At 41.6% G+C, this 18,224-nt stretch overlaps 1 protein-coding gene and 1 long non-coding RNA gene across 3 annotated transcripts; one reads left to right on the forward strand and one right to left on the reverse strand.

Annotated features, from left to right (window-relative positions):
* Positions 1-335: 335 nt before the first annotated feature.
* Positions 336-10,982, forward strand: TMEM33 (transmembrane protein 33). The gene is made up of 7 exons (XM_006276804.3): positions 336-523; positions 2,075-2,169; positions 2,623-2,810; positions 5,361-5,428; positions 7,469-7,602; positions 9,036-9,119; positions 10,726-10,982. The coding sequence occupies exons 1-7, from the start codon at positions 467-469 to the stop codon at positions 10,853-10,855; spliced, it is 756 nt and encodes a 251-aa protein (XP_006276866.1). The 5' UTR covers positions 336-466; the 3' UTR covers positions 10,856-10,982.
* LOC109281552 (uncharacterized) lies at positions 5,923-17,704 on the reverse strand. Of its 2 annotated transcripts, XR_002088223.2 has the most exons (4): positions 17,614-17,704; positions 10,483-10,631; positions 9,687-9,884; positions 5,923-6,559 (listed from the first exon to the last, which is right to left on the reverse strand). It is a non-coding gene; the product is annotated as an uncharacterized LOC109281552 (long non-coding RNA). The 2 variants fall into 2 exon arrangements; XR_002088222.2 differs by lacking the exon at positions 5,923-6,559 and having other exon boundaries at positions 9,030-9,884.
* Positions 17,705-18,224: the final 520 nt, after the last annotated feature.

Raw genomic sequence — 18,224 nt, forward strand, 5'->3', positions numbered from 1 at the left:
AGCAGTGACGCCAAAGGCGGAAGTGTGACCAGCGGTGTGACGTCACCGGGGAGGTGAAGTTATGACGTCAGGGGCGAGGGCGTCCCCGGGGCAGGGTGCTCGGTGTGACGTGCCGCCGCAGGACGACACTTCGTCCTCCTCCGGCCGGGGCGGGGCGGGGCGCGGCAGTGCCGAGTTAAAGGGCGGGCTGGGCTGGGCTGAACTGCGGCCTTCGCTACCCAGCGTGCCCCGGGCGTGGTCGGAAGTGACACACAGCATCCGGGTCGAGCCGGGCGCCGCGCGGTCAGCTGCTCCCGCTGCTTGTCCCCGGCCGGTGTCGGCCTGCCTGGTACGGGCCCCCGCCGAGCCCGGAGCAAGAGATAGGCCGGGCCGAGGCGGGGCGGGCAGCGCCCCCTGGCGGCGAGGGAGGCGCTGACGCTGCGGGCGCGACCGCGTGTCTCCCGCAGGCTCCCGGCTCGGCGCGGCCATGGCGGACGCGGCGCAGAACGGGCCCGTGCAGGGCGGTGCCGGCGGCGGAGCCGTGGTAAGGACTCCGCCCCCGGGGGTGGGGGGGCAGTCTCCCCTCCCCTCCCCTCCGTGGGCCACCTGGGGCCTCGGCCCGGGGCGGTGTCCGCCCAGCACCTCGCACCGCTGCTGAGGCGCGGGGCAGGCCCCGGCCCCGGCGCGAGGAGCTGTCATGAGCCGGCGAGAGAAGCCGCGTGCCCCGCTGCCCCCGGGCACCCACCACACGTGCCCGTTCCCACGTGCAGTGCTCGCTTCAAAACCGGGCTCGGCAGCGCATCTGGGCGGTGTGAGCAGGGGAGCAGCCAAGCCTGTCCCCCTCTCCTCTGCCTCAGACCCTGGTTGAGAATTGCTGCTGTACCCCGGTAGCAGCATGTCTCTTGCTAGAAACGTACCACCTGTCTGCACCTGCTGGTCAGTGAGTCCTGACTGTTTTGGGAAGTGCCCTTGTAGGAGGACTTTAAAATCTGAATTAATGCAATGCGATGGTATATCTTGTGTTGGCAGTTTTGGTGGGCAAACGCAGGAACAAACTGGTGGCATGAAGAGGCTTGTAACCTGGCTTCTAAGTCATTACCCCATGGTTCATCACTTCAGCTCTGTCCTGGTGGCTTGATTGTTTTTTTTTGTTTGTTTTTTTTAAGTCCTTAAAAACAAATCTGTGCCGAGAGGAATACTTATGCAAACTTCATAGTAAGGGCTGGGAGCCTTTCCAGCATGGTCACCCAGACATTCCTCTGGCATGGAACAGGCTTTATTTGTTACCTGTTTACAGCCCCTGTGACACAAGGAGTGGAAAGGATTGTGCCTAAAACACAAACTGTGACCTCTAAGTTCTGTCCTTTTGAATAGATCCTAGGAGACTGTTGCTGCTGGTATAAGTTAAATCAACCCTAACTGGCTCCTAAAATGGAAAGGGGCAGTTTAATGCCTATAAGACCAGCCACGTACTGCAGGACTGTATCGGCAAAGAACAGACCTCAGTCCCACAGTCAAACCCTCTGAAACAGATCCTTGCATCCATAGACTGGCTTGTGTTCTTTGTGGAGCAGGGTGGGGAAGAAAATCTAGTGAGAGACTCTCTAGCAGGGGACAAATAAAGTGGATGTGGCTTGCAACCCTTTGATGCAGTCAGGTAGTACTCTTTTGGTACAGTTACTAGGGGGTTCCAAAGTGTGGCCTGCAAGCCCCTTTTGATATGACCTGCCACCCAGGATGGCCCCTTTGACACGACCTTTCAAGGGCACAATTTTGTCATGATCCTATGTAGGGATCCCAACGTATTTGGCCCTGATATACAGAGGGGGCCTCCAGATGCACACTGCTTCCTAAATATGGGTTTCTGTTCTAGTTAAACTATTCTTTGATGGACAGAGAGATTTTTCACATCTAATACCATAGTGCTGAGGATCGGCTAAGGACTAGGACATATCATGCTAGGAGTTTGTATAAACACAGAACAAAACAATGGTCCTTACTGTATGTTTGTTGCAAATAAGGTGGGGAATATTTTGGGATTGTTGTTACAGATATTTTTGTTACTAACTACATGTGTGTTTTATCTTTGATTTAGCAATTTCTTATGACCAACAAGTTAGACACAGCAATGTGGATTTCCCGTTTGTTCACAGTTTACTGTTCAGCTTTATTTGTCTTGCCTCTCCTGGGGTATGTATTATATTTTTTTTTAGTTATGCTAGGGTGTTACAAAACCAATTGAACTTCACATAAAAGTTCACTTTCACAAATAAAGGGAAGGAAAGAGTGCAGGTTAAATAGTGGGTCTTGTATTTTCTTTTTGTTTAGAACATGTTACAAATGCAAGATTAAAAAAATTCATAACTGAGTGATAAACTCTAATTTAATCAACAAGAAGGCTTACTAAGCAGTTCCATGTATTATTATGAAACACTGTGCTGTCATAGCTGCAGGTTTGACTCTCATGCACACCAGCAGTGCTATGTAAATACCAACATACTTTCATTTTTTAAAGTTAATTACTCCTAGCTGCTGGTGGAAATAGATTTGGGTATTGTGCAATTATGATGCAATTCTCATGGGAAGAAGACTTGGAGGCAGTGGCTTGGTGTGTATGGTAACATCTTCTTTGATAACTTGCAGGTTGCATGAAGCAGCTAGTTTTTATCAGCGTGCCTTGCTGGCAAACGCTCTTACCAGTGCTCTTCGCTTACACCAGAGGTTGCCACACTTTCAGCTCAGCAGGGCATTCCTGGCTCAGGCTTTGTTAGAAGACAGCTGCCACTACCTATTATATTCTCTCATCTTTGTTAATTCTTACCCTGTTACGAGTATCCTTTATCTGAATGCCTTTTTGTATCTTATTAGTCTTGTATGTTACTTTAAATTACACAGTGTGCTATACACCTCTTGCTTTTGTGACTTTGAGAAACTGGTTTAAATCCAAAGTGTACTTGCTAACCCTAGCATGTACGTTCTGATTAACATGGCTGACTTCCCTGCTGTGATGCCTTTTAAAATTTGGATGGACCACCTCTACAGTGTCAGTATATATCTGGTTTTGCTTTGTTGGTTGCTTTCTTCCCTGCTAAAACTTTAGTATTGTGGCATCACTTGCATCATGTAATGCATTATACAGAGATCTGATGGTTGTAGCTTTGAGTTGCTACTAGTCTGGACTAGGTACTCTACACACCTGAAGTGGGACATGTATATATGGTGATCACACATTTTGTTTTTGTTTGGACAGTCCTGTTTTAAACGTGTCCTATTGGTTCGATATAGTCAAATGAGCACTGTCCTTCAGCTCTGCTGCTGCTTTATGCAGCAATACTCACAAGTCCCAACTTGAAGGAGAATTCTGTTATGCAAGTGCTGTATGAAGTTGAAATAAGTTATAATTTGCAAGATGGGTAATCGGCAGGAGAAATGGGCTACAATTCCCAGATACAAATCGCCAGAGGAGTTTAGTCACTTGCATATCTTCAGGGATTTTGGCCTCAGTTTCTTGGTGCTTTGACTCTCCACTGGACTCTCCAGGTATCTCTGATGAGAGTCCTAGTTGAATGTGTCATCTACAAGATCACCTATTATTAGAAGGAATACATGAAACCTAATCATAAAACAAAAGGCACTAGTTTCATCAAGGGTGGGAGTTCTTAGGAGTGAAGCCTACAAACAGGAGATGATGTTATGGTGGCTGAGTATGTTTCACAATCTTGAGTTAGGAGTCTGTCTCTTCACCAGGCAACTTTTCAAAGTTTGAATAGAATTAGTGAATGACTTAAAGTAGGGTTATGCAACCGGTGGCTCATGGGTTTCATGCAGCTTCCTCCCCCTGTCCCCTGAGGTGTTTTTAAAATGTGATTCCTGGCCTGGGTACCACTCTCTTCCTCTCATGGACCCCATGCAGTGTGTCTGTGTGCACAGGGAACCTGGGTGGCATAGCAGGGCTCTGTGGTGGTGTGGGGAGTCTGTGTGGCAGGCCATGTGGTATGCGTGGGGTGCTTATGGCATGGTGCACTGTGGACCCCTGTGGTGCAGTTGGGGGGGGGGGGGGGGGCTTGCATATTTCATGTCAGGGGCCAATGTGGTACAGAGTGAGAGGGCTGGAAGCCCTTGGCGTGTTTTTTAATGCATCACAATACAGCAGCAGGTGAAGGGGTGGCTTATGCAGAGGTGTTTGTGGATCTTGCGATGAGTGGCTGGAGGCCTGTGGGTGCCAGTCACTCAGAAGTTGCACAGTCCTGGCTTGGGCATCTTCTTCTGCTTGGTAAATCATGCACTAATAATGCAACCAGGCATGATGTGCTGTCTCTTATTTTTGTGTTTTTAAAAATAATCTGGGTTATAGCTGATCACAAGTGGTGGCCAGCAGATTAAAGAAATGGAGTATGTAATGCTGTTGCATCAAAACTATGAAGGAAATCTAACTAAAGTAGAAGTGCACAGGTATACTGGATTGGCACAGATATAAATAAAATTGATTGTATTGGAAACTGGCCTGATGTGGCTGCTGACTTGGCTGATAAATGTCTGTGTGTGCATGCAGCTGTAGTATAGCATGTAGGTAGTAAGGAGCACAGCCTGGCAGCTTGGAGAGCTACATACAGCTGGTAAGTCTGGTGTGGTAGAAAGGGTGGGCAGGGGGAAAAAGGGCATGGGGGACAGATCAAGGCCCCCGTGGTGAGGGAGGAGTGGGGTTGGGGCAAGTGTTGCCCAGCTGGGGTGGGGCAGGCACAGGAAGGAGCCGTGCCTCATCCGGGGGGGGTGGCTCCTGCCACTGAGCGCTGCTTGTCCAGCAGCCACTGGTTTGGTGGGTCCTGCCGCTCATCCAGGAGGCTGTGTGGGGCTCTTCCTGCCCTGCCCCACGCAGATCCAGGGGCGCACACCCTCCCAGAGCAGTGGCAGGAGCCGCCAGACCAGCAGCTCCCGGATGAGAAGTGCATAGCGGTGGGAGCCACTCCTTTTTTTTCCCCCCCAGCTGAGCTGCAGCTCCATCCTGTGCCCACCCTGTCCCAGCTGTGCAGTGCTTGCCCCAGCCCCACTGCTCCCTCACTGTGGGGGGCCTTGATCTTTCCCCCACATGCCCCTTCCCTCTACTTCTGCCACACTAGACTTACCAGCTGCACGCAGCTCTGCAAGCTGCCGGGCTGGTATTGGAAATCAGATTGGTATCGACCAATATGCCTCCTTAAAATCGGGTAACTGTATCGCCCCAAAAACCTCTATCAGTGCACCCCTATTGTAAAGAGAATTGCTGTACTTTCATGATTCCTATTTTTTGAAAATGTGCTATGATTGTTGTTGACATGAAATTCAGTTTAAGTGTATTGAAACATTATTTTTTAGCTTTTAGTTTTCCTTATCGCTTACATCAGTGAGTATTTTCCCAGTTTTGCTGTTTTCTTTGCTTCATGCTGCCACTTATACAAAGAAAGTTCTTGATGTAAGTATGGTTTGATATGCTGCTATATACATTTGGTATGAGAGCCTTGTCTGAGTGGGGTGGGGGGTATAGACTGCGTTGAAGGTTTTGATGGGTCCTCCCTTTGGCTGGGCTTTATATTTTTAAAAGAAAAAAGGTGGAGACTGTTGCAGGGTAGGGCTGTACTATGGAAAAATCTCATTTTAATATTTTTTTGGAGGGGTGGCAGGGTTTTTTTGCATGGTGTACATGGATGGTAGGGATGTCAATATCATTAAAAAATAGCTGTTTAAAATCTAATTATATCGGTTAACCATTTAACCAATAACACATACTGATGGAGTAGCCAGCACCCACTCTGCTTGCTACAGGGCAAGACATGTGCAGGTGGCAAGCAGCGCTCCTGCTGCCAGCTGCTGCATTGCACCCTATGTCCTTCCTCCCCCTCCTCTAGGGAGAAGGCTGGCTTACTCAGCTGGGTTTGGCTCCAGCACTTTGATTTATGTGGTATAAACTGCTGGTGAAAGGGACAGGAGGCACAGAAAGGTGGGCTGGGCTGCTTTAAAGAAGGGTAGTCTTGAAAAGTAGTACCAGTAAACCGCATGATTTTTTTCACGTAGAAAAGGAACCCCATCCACCATGTAATACGTTTTGAATATTAGCTGTAATGCTTTAATGGTATAAATATTATAGCTTAACTGTTTCCACTGTTACAGTCCTAGTGGATGTTCTAACCTTTCCTCAGACAGATGTGCTTGTGGACCAGCTGTTACTTGCAATGTGTTGTCTCTTAGGGGTATTTTGTGATGATTCAATGCTAGAGCTTTAGGATTAATATATTTTACTACTGCATTCTCTTCATTCCTCTATTCTATTCCTCTTGGGGAAACAGGTGTTTTCCATATTTGGCTACAGTGCAGACATACCTGTGAGAACTTTGCAGCGCCGTGGAATGTGGTGTGCTGTATCTGGATCCATTCCCGCCTGCGCTTGGGCTGCTGTTGTTTCAGTAGATGAAATGGGGATGTGAAAGGCTAAACAATCAGTTGTTCAACTTAAATGATGACCACTGCTGGCTTAGTGGTTATTGTTTAGCGCAGAATGGGATGCAGTCTAGCAAGGAAGGGAAGCCACTGGGTGCTCCAGCAAGAACTGGAAGGCAGGAGGGAAAAGGGAGAGAGGGACTAGTACCCATAGCCTATGAGGTAAAGAGAAAAACAGCAGGCAGCCTAAGAACTCATCAATTAAACAATTAGCTGCTGGTTCACAGGTGCTCCCTGTCTCCCAAGGCTGTGTTCTCCCGTTTGGCCTGCCAACATCTAACCCCCACCCCCAATCCTAGGAGGGGCTCCCAGCAGCAGCTGTCAGAGCTGTTGTGTTACTGGTTAACCATTTAAACAATATAATCAGAGGAGGTTAAACAGATATATTTTAAAATGATATTTACGTTGCGAGAAACTGTTTTGTTTGTTTTTGTTTTTTTTTAAACCTTCCTGCTTCATTTTAAGATTAAGAAGTGGCTGCCTTTCAGCCCTACACCCCTTGCTTTTTGTGTCTATATTAAAAGAAGATGCTTAAACACTTCTTAAATATCATTTCAGTCTTCCATGGGGACATACACTAATGATGATGCGCTTATTTTGTTTTCATCTTGATGGATGGAACAAGGTGGTTTGTTCCTCTTTGAGGCAGCCGGAGCTGAAATGAAAACATCTCTTCCCCAAAACCTCATGCCTTCCCCTCTATCATCTAGAATAACAATAGAAGTATATTTTACTTGCCTATCTTGAAGGATATTAAAATTTTATTTTCTTCACAAATGATTAAAATGTATATGGTTTTGAAAAACAAAAAAACCCACTGTAGATGGGAAGGAGAGTGGGAGGACCCTGTATATGAAATACTCTATAGAGAAATAATTTGTGTGGTCACTTTTTTAAAATAAAATAGCTACCTTCATTTGAATTACTTCAGGCTGAGAGAAACACTGGAATATAACTAGCGTTAAAGAACCAGAGCTTATTTTACCTTTTCCTAACTATACATTTCCTTTTCTTTAAGGCAAGAGGTTCAAATAGCTTCCCCTTTCTGAGAAATCTCTTAGACAAGCTAAATGCTAATCAGCAGAATATTCTAAAATTCATTGCTTGCAATGAAATTTTCCTGATGCCAGCCACAGTTTTTATGCTTTTCAGGTAAGACTGTAGTAATCATCCCCGTCCCTGACATTTACTTCTGCACTCCAAGTTCTTTCTCGTCTCCAGTCCTCAATGAGTTCTGTGTGGGTACAGGGGTCTTGGATTATGTGGTGCCAGTTGCTGGACCTGGGGTTAAGCTTGTTTATAGAGACCAAATTCAGTGTTCTGCATGTGTGGTTGCCCCCCTCCATGATTTGGTTTGGTACGTTCTGTGACATCAAATTGTTCATGCCATCTTACCAGTAGAATTAGTATTGGGAAACAGACTTGGCCTTTGTCTTTTTATTGGTTAAATAGGCCCATGAAGTTTGTCCAGTGGTGGTGTGACCTAGGAGTAGTAAAATATAAGCTTAAGAGCATAAACTTGGCACAATGAAGCTTAAAGCCTCTCTTGATATAGTTACCTCTGTATTGGGAATTTGCTATGCTAGGAACCATGCTAGCAGAGATAAGTGCGACTTGCTGAAGAGTTATGACCTAAGGTCCTGACCCTTCAGTGAACTACAAAGTCCACTTAACAAGTAGGCTTGAAGCTCCTAACTGGAAGTTAAGATTGTAAGCAGAGATCCATGCAGGTACAGACTTCTAACCACATACATCTTTCAGGCAAAATCAAATCTTTTATTGTGTAGTGTTTTAACACAATGGGATCCTTATCCTAAATGTGGCCTCTACTTTTTTTTGCATTATAGTAGCACCTGATTGGCTTTGTTTTCAACTTTAGAAAAGGAACCCGATCCCTCTTGTGTAGGTGGCACTTTTTTGTTTTTGTGGATGGTGGTGTTCTCCTCTTCCCCCCACCTTTCTGGCTACACCAGGCAGCTATTTTCAGGAATGAGTTTTCATAGAGTAGATCTGTTTTGGGGGGGAGTGGAATATTGGACATTTTGAGAGATCCTTTGAAGAATTGCATGTAACAAGTAGAATTCATCAGTGTGGCAGGCTGAAAAAACTTTAAGTCAAATAAGAACTCTAGCGTACCCGAGACAAAACTGGCCTGAATAAATGAAGATCTGTCTGTCCTGCATTGTTTGAGGCTTTCTGAAGCATAGTGTGATCTCTTGGAGTTCTGTGTTTGTCGCTTATTTTCTTATACAACTTCTCTGCAAGGGGTGGTAATCTCGTGAGGTTTATGGGTACTGGAGACTATTTGGATCTCTTTCACTGTAGTTGTGGACAACATAAATTGAATGTTTATGAATGGAATGAGGCTTGCACCAAAGCTAGCTGGAACATGACCTATAGCTACTAACTTTTAAAGCAGCCGGGGCTAAGCTAGCAGGTGTGCCATAAACTAGGCCTGCACCCTCCTGAATTCTCTGTATCGGTGTCCACTTGCTGCTCATGTTTTCAAAAGATGAAACTTCTGCTTCTTCTAATAGGAAATGTAAATTGACAATAATTTGAGAACACTTATTTTCTTCTTACAGTGGCCAGGGAAGCCTGCTTCAGCCCTTCATTTACTATCGATTTCTTACGCTGCGTTATTCCTCCCGTAGAAATCCATATTGTCGGTAAGCATTGTTGGTTTTTTTTGTTTTTAGTTTTTTTTTTTTTTTAAGATGGTCAATGCATAGGAACTTCCTACTGTGTTATGTTGTTGCATACAAGTGATGCACACACAACTGATTCTTAATCTGAGACCAAGATTAACTGTAGTGCTCTCTCTCTGCTCTCTCCCCTCTCTCGATTTAACACTAACGTGAACTAGGTTCAAATTGCATCTTAATTCACTCTTCCGGTTTGTACGTGAACCAGTGTCTTGCTCTCCATCCTACTCCTTTTCTATTTCTATCACCAAGTACCTTGTGGAACAAGCCTCTGTTGCTCCCTCATTCTAGACCCTTGCCATTCCTAGGCTGCTGTGCAGCCTAATCTGCCCACTCTGTCTTTTAAATTGAGTAAGGGCTGGTGCAAATTCCTGCTGGTCATTCTTGATTTGATTCAAGCCTGGTTTTACATCAAATCTAAGCCAGCTCCTTGGTAAAGTAAACAAAGATGATTATAGGCAAAGATTCATCAAATTTAAGAAAGACTGTTTGCATTGCTTTAACCAAATTGATCTTTTAAAAAAAACAAACCTGTGTAGCTTTGTGAAAATTTAAGTTCTAGGTCAGTGGCGCTCCAATTTATTCTGAAGACAGTTGCATGAAGGAAAAACTTCAGGAAACAACTTTTTCAATCTGCTTGGTTCTGAATGGTTTTTAGCTGATAACCCAGATGCGTTTGGCTGCCTGTCATCTACAAGCCAATTTGAGTCGCATCCCCAGAGTAGTGATCTGTAAGAAATCAGTTGCTTTATTACTGTTGATTATCTTATTTAAAAAGACCTAAGAGAAGATTTCAGTCCTTGACATATAAAAGTACTTTAGTTGTTCAGTATGATACGTTTTGTTTGTTAGCCCCTTTAGCTGTGCAGGCATTGATACATTTTTTTTTTTTTTTTTCTTCTTACAATTTTCCTTTTCTGGGGATAGATTCTAGAACATAGGCTTCTTGTTATTTCTCAAAGCTTGGTGGCCTCTGTTTGCTCCTTCTTCTGTAGCCTTCTGTCACATTGTCTCCTTCCTGCTTCTTTTCCTCCTTTCTCTGCCCTGCCCTCCCCCCCCCCCCCCCCCCCCCCCCCAAAAAAAAAAAAAAAAGTCTTATAGGACAGTGTTCCTGTTTTTTGTCTGAAGGTAGAATATGTGCCTGTTTAGGCTACCTTCTCATCCACTGATGGTGTAGTAGCTTACAAAAGAGACTTTAAAACTCTGAAGAACTTCAGGTTACAAATTCCACTTTTTGTCTAATCCATCTCTAAATCTGATCATTTGTCTACACTTCAATTATAGAGTGAACTAACAGGTGGTAAAGGTACACTGTTTTAACACTCACCAGCACTGAATTTTGGGGGCAGGCAATTACCATGCATCATCTGTTTTATAAGTCCATGTCCCTGGTTAGCTGTTTAATGTCATGGTTTGTCCATAAACTAGGCTGTTTTACTCTTCATATAAACCAAACAATAGATATGTTCTGTGTATCTGCGGAATAGAAAGATTGTTTGTAGATTTAATTACTGCTGATTTAATACAGTTGTGAAATAAGTTATTCTGAAATAAATCTTATTGTTTCTAGGACTCTGTTCACAGAGCTGAGAATCGTTGTTGAACATCTAATAATGAAACCTTCATGCCCTGTTTTTATAAGAAGACTCTGTCTCAGCAGCATTGCCTTTATAAGCAGACTGGCACCAACAGTTGCATAGTTAAATTCCAGAAGAATGTGTGTGTGTATTGTGAACATTATGAGCAGTTGGCACTTCTGCTGGTTATAAATTCCAGGTTTTACACTGATCCTATTCCAAGTTGTATAAAAAAATGTGCATAAGCTTCCCTCTGCTCCAATTTATTGTCTCACAAGCGACTCTTAAATTTCTAAAAATTATGCTATATTGCTAACTGGTGAAAATGTATGCATCTTGGCTAAAATATTTTTAAGGTGAAATAGCCCAATCACACAATGTCTTTCAAAATATGGCTAACAGTTGTGTTTTATTTCAACTTTATCTGTTGGAAGGAAATAGTTTTTGAGTATCTGAGTCAGATCCATAGCTACTGTAAGTTGACCCAAAAAATAGCTTAGTTTTCAGTGAATAGCAATTCACAATATACTTGTGCACTACACTATGAACAGTATTCTTTCATTCCCAGCAAACCTTAACTTTGCTCAGTATAAATCAAACATGGCTGGCTTAGAATGCGAGGGCAGGCTTAAAAATCCAACTGTGATGTTGCAGTCTTTGGGGAAGAGCCTGTTCTTTTTTTTTTTTTTTTTTTTTTTTAAGTGAACACATGGTAGTGATTAACTGATATAATATTTTTCATAGCTTGTAGCTGGGAGAGCTCGTAAAGTTCTGTCCGCACTGTCTCTTTACAAGATACGGCTTTGCCACTATAATGAGGTTGGTAATCCAACAGGCTTATTTTTAAAATAAAAATGCAGTGCTTTTAAAGTCCTATCAATCTCTAAAGTAAATATCATGCACTGATTTACTACTTTTTTTTTTTCCAGAACCTCTACAAGTATATTTACACAAGAACCTGAAAGTAGGATGAGTTACTTTTAGCTACTTTCCCCCTCCCCCCACCAAGAAAACTAATTTGCAGTTAGCACTACATACAACTTTTTCTTCTTCCTCTTCCAGTTCCTGAGACTTTTGTTGAAATGGCGAGTTCACAAAAATCATTGCACCTGTTTAAATACTTATTGAAATAAACTGCTGTAGAGCAAACTTAGTATAAATCCATATGACTTTGCTGATTGGGAGGCAGAACACTCGGTGACTAGAGAAATATATTAAAATTGGGTGTGGATTATGCATGTACCTACCATATTTTGCTATCTAATGGTAGCTTGTGGAAAAAGAATACTGTCTGAACTGAGCTTGTTTCCTGAAAGGGGAATTGGGCACAGTACATACTCTTAGTTGTAAGGAAGTTAGATGCTACTCTTTTGGGGCATCTAAACTCCCTTACTGTCCTTTTACCACTATTTTATGGTCAGTTCAGACCTCCTATTTAAATCTTTTGGAATACCTGTTGTTCTTAAGGCAGAACACTTCCCTGTAACTATCTAGTTTCCTTCCATGTGATGTGGATGTAATTTAGACTTCACTGTTAGATTCATTTAGCCTCTCTGTCAAGCTATTTATCTGTACATTTTTGTTTTGTTTTTTGTGCTCAATCTTTAGGTACTGACAAAGGAGATGCTTAGTAGGGTGATTCTACTGGATATTTTCATTCTAATGTTCTTAAAAATAATTGGCTATTTATGGAAACTTTGCACACTGCTAAAGTAACTGCATGCAGTACTATTGTACAGCTGCTGATACTTGCAATTAACCTCACAATCTGTATATCTTGTAATGTGAGGGTTTTATAAAAACTACAATTCCTACAGCAATAAAACAAATGTCAAAAAAGTAGCTTGCTGATGCTGTATGTAGCTTTCAAGATCATAGTCTCTTTAATAATAACTGAAATTTTCTATAACTTGACCTGAAGCTGAGTAGAGAGAGCAGTCTTGTGTATGCATATTTCTTCCTGTCCCCACTGGCACATGCAAATTAATCCAAATGAAACACAAACTAAGCTCTTGAGACATCACACATACCCCTCAATACCAGAACAGAAAAGTACTTAAGAAGGTTTTACAATAAGTGGTGTATGTCAGCCATATTAGTCTGAAGGTAGGCAGAAGGCAGGGCAGGGTAGCACCTTTTATAGACAGACTCCTTCAGAAAGGCATGAGCTTTCATTTGTCATCTGCAAGTCCATTCATAGCATCTGATTTAAGTAGGGAGCAGGGTACTAAACAGAAAAGAGTAAAGCCATTTTACCTACAAAGGATAGGTAAGGCGGGGAGGAAAGGAAGGCACTGTTGAGAGCGCCAAAGGTGACTTCAAAGCATCCAAGGGGATAAATGAAATGGGAGAGGGAGAGAGAGAGAGAGAGAGAGTGTGTGTGTTTGGGGGGGGGGGCGCTATAAAAACTGGCCCTGGTTATGGGGTAAGAATCCATAATCTCTGTTGAGAGACCATACTTAACACAACCCAGTCTACAGGTGATTGCTTCTGCAATTTCATGTTCAAGTTGTTAAAAAGTTTTGAGAACGGATTTTCTCAAGTAATTAATACAACATCCAGAGATGTTAAAGTTTCTGCTGTAGGCTTTTGTGTCTGGAGTTGATGTGAATGCTGTATCCGTTCATCCCTTCAGGTAGGGATTGCTGTGTCTATCCAGCATAGAAGAATCCTGTATTTGCTAAGATGTGCATGAACAAAAACTGTAGGCCTTGTTTTACTCTTCACTGGAATACTTGAGTAGTGCATGTTCCATCAAACATGCAGAACAATGAGGTGGTGGCAACAACTTGACTTCATTTACTTGAAACAATAGGCTAACATCTAGTAGCCAGTTAGATCTCTCTTCAGTGTGATTCATTTTTTCACACAAGTGTTCTGCAGACAATGTGGGGAAAATATCAAAACTCATCAGAGCTATCCCTTTGCTATCTGCTGGTTTCCCATCATTGTGTTCTTTGAATGCTTTTGAATTGTAATAAAATATAATAATGTAGGTGCCAGTTGTGGCATGAGACTTGCTTCCTTTTAGCACTTTGAGATTGACTGACAAAGATCCTGGTTGTTCTTATCAGGATTGGTAGGTTCTAATCAACTAAAATGTAAAAACTAAAAAACCAACAACCCAAAACCACAAACTTCTTTGACCTCTATAATAGAGTTCTGCAACTTGTCCATGAAGATCAGTCTTTGGTTTAGAATCATAAAGTAAGGCAGAAGGGGATTTTAGGAGGCTTTCTAATAGTTACTGAAGACATCCCTATGTAAACTGTCCTAAACAAGTGTTGGTCTAATCTGCTTAGCCTTACCAGTGCTGAATCCAGCAGAAGAACCACTTTACTTGATTTGGAAGTGATGCTCATTGTTCGTAGTAGAAATTTCACATATTTCTGAATAGAAGCTTCCGAGTCCATCAATATACTGCTTCATCTCCCTTGGCAAAACTAAAGCAATTATGTTTTATGTGGTTTTGGCTTTTGCAATTAAAGTCACTTAACTGTAGTAAGCACTATGGTGAGACCTTTTTGTTCTCACAGTCTGTGTCAAGTGCTTGTGAGAACATCTGGCCAAAACCATATGTGGAATGAGTTAGAGAACATCTGTAAGTGTCTTTTTTTTAACTATGTCCATCCATCTGTCTTTGCTCTCAGCTTTGTGCATATTGTCCTTTTATGCTTAGAAGTAAAATATTTCATGCTGGGCATGATTTGGAACACTAAATTTTAGTTTTAATTAAATTGAATCTCCTAATTTCAGTTTCTGTTAGGGTTTTTTGGGTTGCTTGATGGTTGTTTTTCTTTTCTTTTTTTTTTTCTTTTTCGTTTTTTGTTTTTGTTTGTTTAATATTTTTCCTGAAACAATTTCGGAACTGCTAAAGATATTTGATCATAATACATGTATGTAAGTAAACGTCTCTTAGTCATTTATATGGCATTTTTTACTTGTGGTTTTTATTATAGAATACTGCTCTTAGGTAAGAAATACTATTAACTCTTTTAAAATTAAAGAACTGAGAATTAGTCTAAGGTAATACAGGAAGTCTGTGGGAGAGCAGGGACCAGATCATCAGAATCTGAGGGTTGGGGGTCTAATCATAAGACCATCTTTTATTATAGCATACATTACAACTTTGATTCTTTTAAGGCGTAAATGTTTATGCTGTCTCCAAAGAGATTGTACACTATGGCAGTCACATTAAGGCTGGTGTAGACAGTTTTGACAGTAATTATGTTTTGATAGCATATTGCCAAAAAGTCTCTCTTTCTTAGGCAGATGCTGCGTGTTATTACCAGTGTGTGACTGTAACCTAATCTGATAACAAGGTGCTCTGAAAGAAATCCAAGACTTCAACTCTGGCCTGTTTTGCTCAGGAAGAACAAAGGAAAAAGACTAACTGTGGTTCCACAGTAGGTACTGAGCTGGTAAAGTCAGTCCCTGTAGCTGTTCTTTAGGCTGAAGTACTGATGCAAAAGGGAGGGAAGGTGGGGAGATTGTCTAGCTTTTTTGGACACCTTCAAGCTGGTGAATTTAAGCATCATCTAGATTTTGCTGGTCTTGTTTGCAAAGATCTTACTAGAAACATATGGGAGTTTTAACTGCCATTTTAGAGTTTTTCCACACTCTACTCTGGTTTGTCAGGTGTCAGTTGGCTGTGCTGATCTGGAATTTTTTTTTTTTTGGTACTGTGGTGTAAAATAAAAAGAAGAAAATTACAGTTGCACTTAACTGTTTTGGAAAAAAGATGATTGCAGTCATGCCCTGTGTGTTTAGATGCTCTCCAGAAATATGGGGAGAAACCAGGCCCTGCTCCAAAGGACTTAAAATTGAGAGAGTCACCTTTTTAGGAACAGAACTTCTAAACAATCTGTTCTGCAAATCCATTGTCAGTGTAGTAAAATATAGATTCAGAAGCTTCTTTTTATAGAGTATGTCAGCATTCCTTAATAACTTTTCTGCAAAAGCCATTCCATTTTTAATAGCAAATATTGTACAGGTAAGGGAGTTTCATTGCTCAGCTCTATACCATCTAGACTGCATAAACTTCTAAAATAAATTGAAAAATTCATCACATTTCTGTATTCAAGATCTGAGGCACACAAATGCTAATGTAGGGCTCAAAGGGGAAATATAGTTCTCCTGCATATTTGAGAAAATGTGAAGCCCTTTCAAGAAAATCTAATAAACATAATAATCACAGCCTGCTGACACTAAGGAAAAAGGACCTCATTCGCTCTTTCTTTTATGCAGCAAGTTACTGGTCCCTACTGATTTCCAAATTAGATCACTGCAGTAAATTATCCATGCCAGTACCTGTGAAAGTAAGCACTGGGATCCATATTTGTTTTGTGTTCTGCTTAAATCAGCAAGAATGATAAATTTGATGGTATGAAATTGGAAATATCAGGGGCTTTCTTCAATGAATGAGCAAAATATCTCCACTTGTAATTTATTGTGACCCTTTTTTACTGTGTGTGCTTTGTGTGTCTGATATTTATTTCAACACTAAATTGCTCTCTCCTTCCATATTGTCACATCTATGGTTTTATTGATATTGTTGAAATCAAATTGCAATTTTTTTCCCTGGATTTAAAGCAGTCTTACCAATGTTCTGTTGCGAAGAAATGCTTGCTGTTAGAATTCAGATTTCTTGTGAGTTTAATTGAGTTACTGATCGGAAACTTTACGTATAAAAGGCCTTCTTGCTTAAAAACAGTGCAAGATACTTGTTTTGTTTGGTGGAAAAGGAGAGTTCGACTTAAAATTGTAAATGATGGGAAAGGTGTAAGAACAGATCATCAGCTTGAAGTGATGGAAGCTTTGCTGCTTTACCTCACTAGAGGATTTGGGTCCCAATCCTGGAAATCCTTATGTACATGCTCAGCTTCATTACTGTGTAGCCTAGTTAACTTTTAGTGGAGCAGGTAATGGCATAAACACATACCTTTGGAATTTACAGCAAGGGTATCTGGTTCTGAAAGTCTTAAACATGTTGCTGCTTTTTTTGTGCTTATTTCACAATAGTGTAGTAAAGGCAGATACTGATATGCATCTGAGGTATATACTGATGGCTTTGAATTTACACCTTTGTAATGGATTAAAATCTAGCCCATAACAAATTTGTCATCAAAATCAAAAAGTAGTATTAAATAATGTGATTGTGGCCCTGAATATTTTACCTGTTAGGCTGTATCCCTGTGTTTGAACTAGGGCTAGCAGTAGCAAAATTATGGTGGTTTCATAAATGACTGCTGCTCAACCCCTGCTCCAATCAAATGTATTACTTTCTCTAGTAACTAACTACTGATCACGTTGATGTATGCAGTACAATTTTGAGGATTTGGGAAAGGGATAACAAAATGGATAAACAACTCAAACATAACTGACTTACTATTCTGAACAACATCACTTATGTATAGTTACCATATTAATCTTTACAGGATTTGGTTTGGGTCCTAGTCAATGTTTTTTGCTTAATGAACACTCCCCCCCCCAAAGTAATAAACTGGAGTTCACTAGTCCTAGCCACACAAAAATCTTATGTTCCTTCTGGTGAATTCTAGCATATTATAACTTTGCTATATGACTTCATGTGGAGTGTTGCACTAAGTTGTCACACTGGCAGATCATAAAGACTTCTCCACAGAAAAATTAAGTAAAATCGCAGATGAGAATAAACCTCGGGCTGGTGTAAAATGGGCATAGTGCCATTGACTTCACCTTCATTGGAGCAACTGTCATCAGTGTACTTTGGGAGTTTGCAGGGAGATGGCTGAGAAGGATAAAGAGACAAGTTAGGGTGAAAAAAAACAAGAAAGAAAAGGGAGGAGGAGGAGGAGTAATTTAGCTCTTCCCTTAGAATTATACAGTTAAGATAATTCTACCTTATGCCCTTTGGTGATGACACAGGCCATACAAACTCCACACTCCTGGTTTAGGATGTTATCAGAATCCTCTGGATAGTATTGAAGTCTTCAAGCTGAAATTTTATGTAGAGTAAGTGTAAAATTTATATTTTATGATGCCATTGGGAGATACGACTGCAACTTTATAGACTTTCTTTTTCCAATCTATTTAGAATCTATACTAAAAAAAAAAAGCCCCAAAACTCTGGAGCTTGCTTAATGTTATGGTCTGAAAAGAGAAACTTTTGGCCCTTGCTGTGGCTGTTAGGTTGCTTAGTTAACTTGAAGGCTTTTCTTTCTCCCATTTCTCTGTTCCATTTTTAGGGAAAATACACACAACCAAGTGAATAAGCATTATCTTGTGTGTGTTATGTTGGTATATGTGTAATTCATTTAGTGAATTTGATATCTTTTATTAGACCAACCCAAATGGTTGGAGAATAGTTATTAAGCAAGCTTTCGGGTTCAAAAACCCTTCGTCAGGCTAAGGAAGCTTCAGCAGTTGGTGTGTGCTCTTCCTGGATGGAAGAAAAAGTGAAGACTCCCCAGCCCAGCCTCTGGTTTCTTTACTTTTTCTTCCATCCAGGAAG

The sequence above is a fragment of the Alligator mississippiensis genome, chromosome 2, assembly GCF_030867095.1.
Source record: "Alligator mississippiensis isolate rAllMis1 chromosome 2, rAllMis1, whole genome shotgun sequence".
Classification (NCBI taxonomy): domain Eukaryota; kingdom Metazoa; phylum Chordata; order Crocodylia; family Alligatoridae; genus Alligator; species Alligator mississippiensis.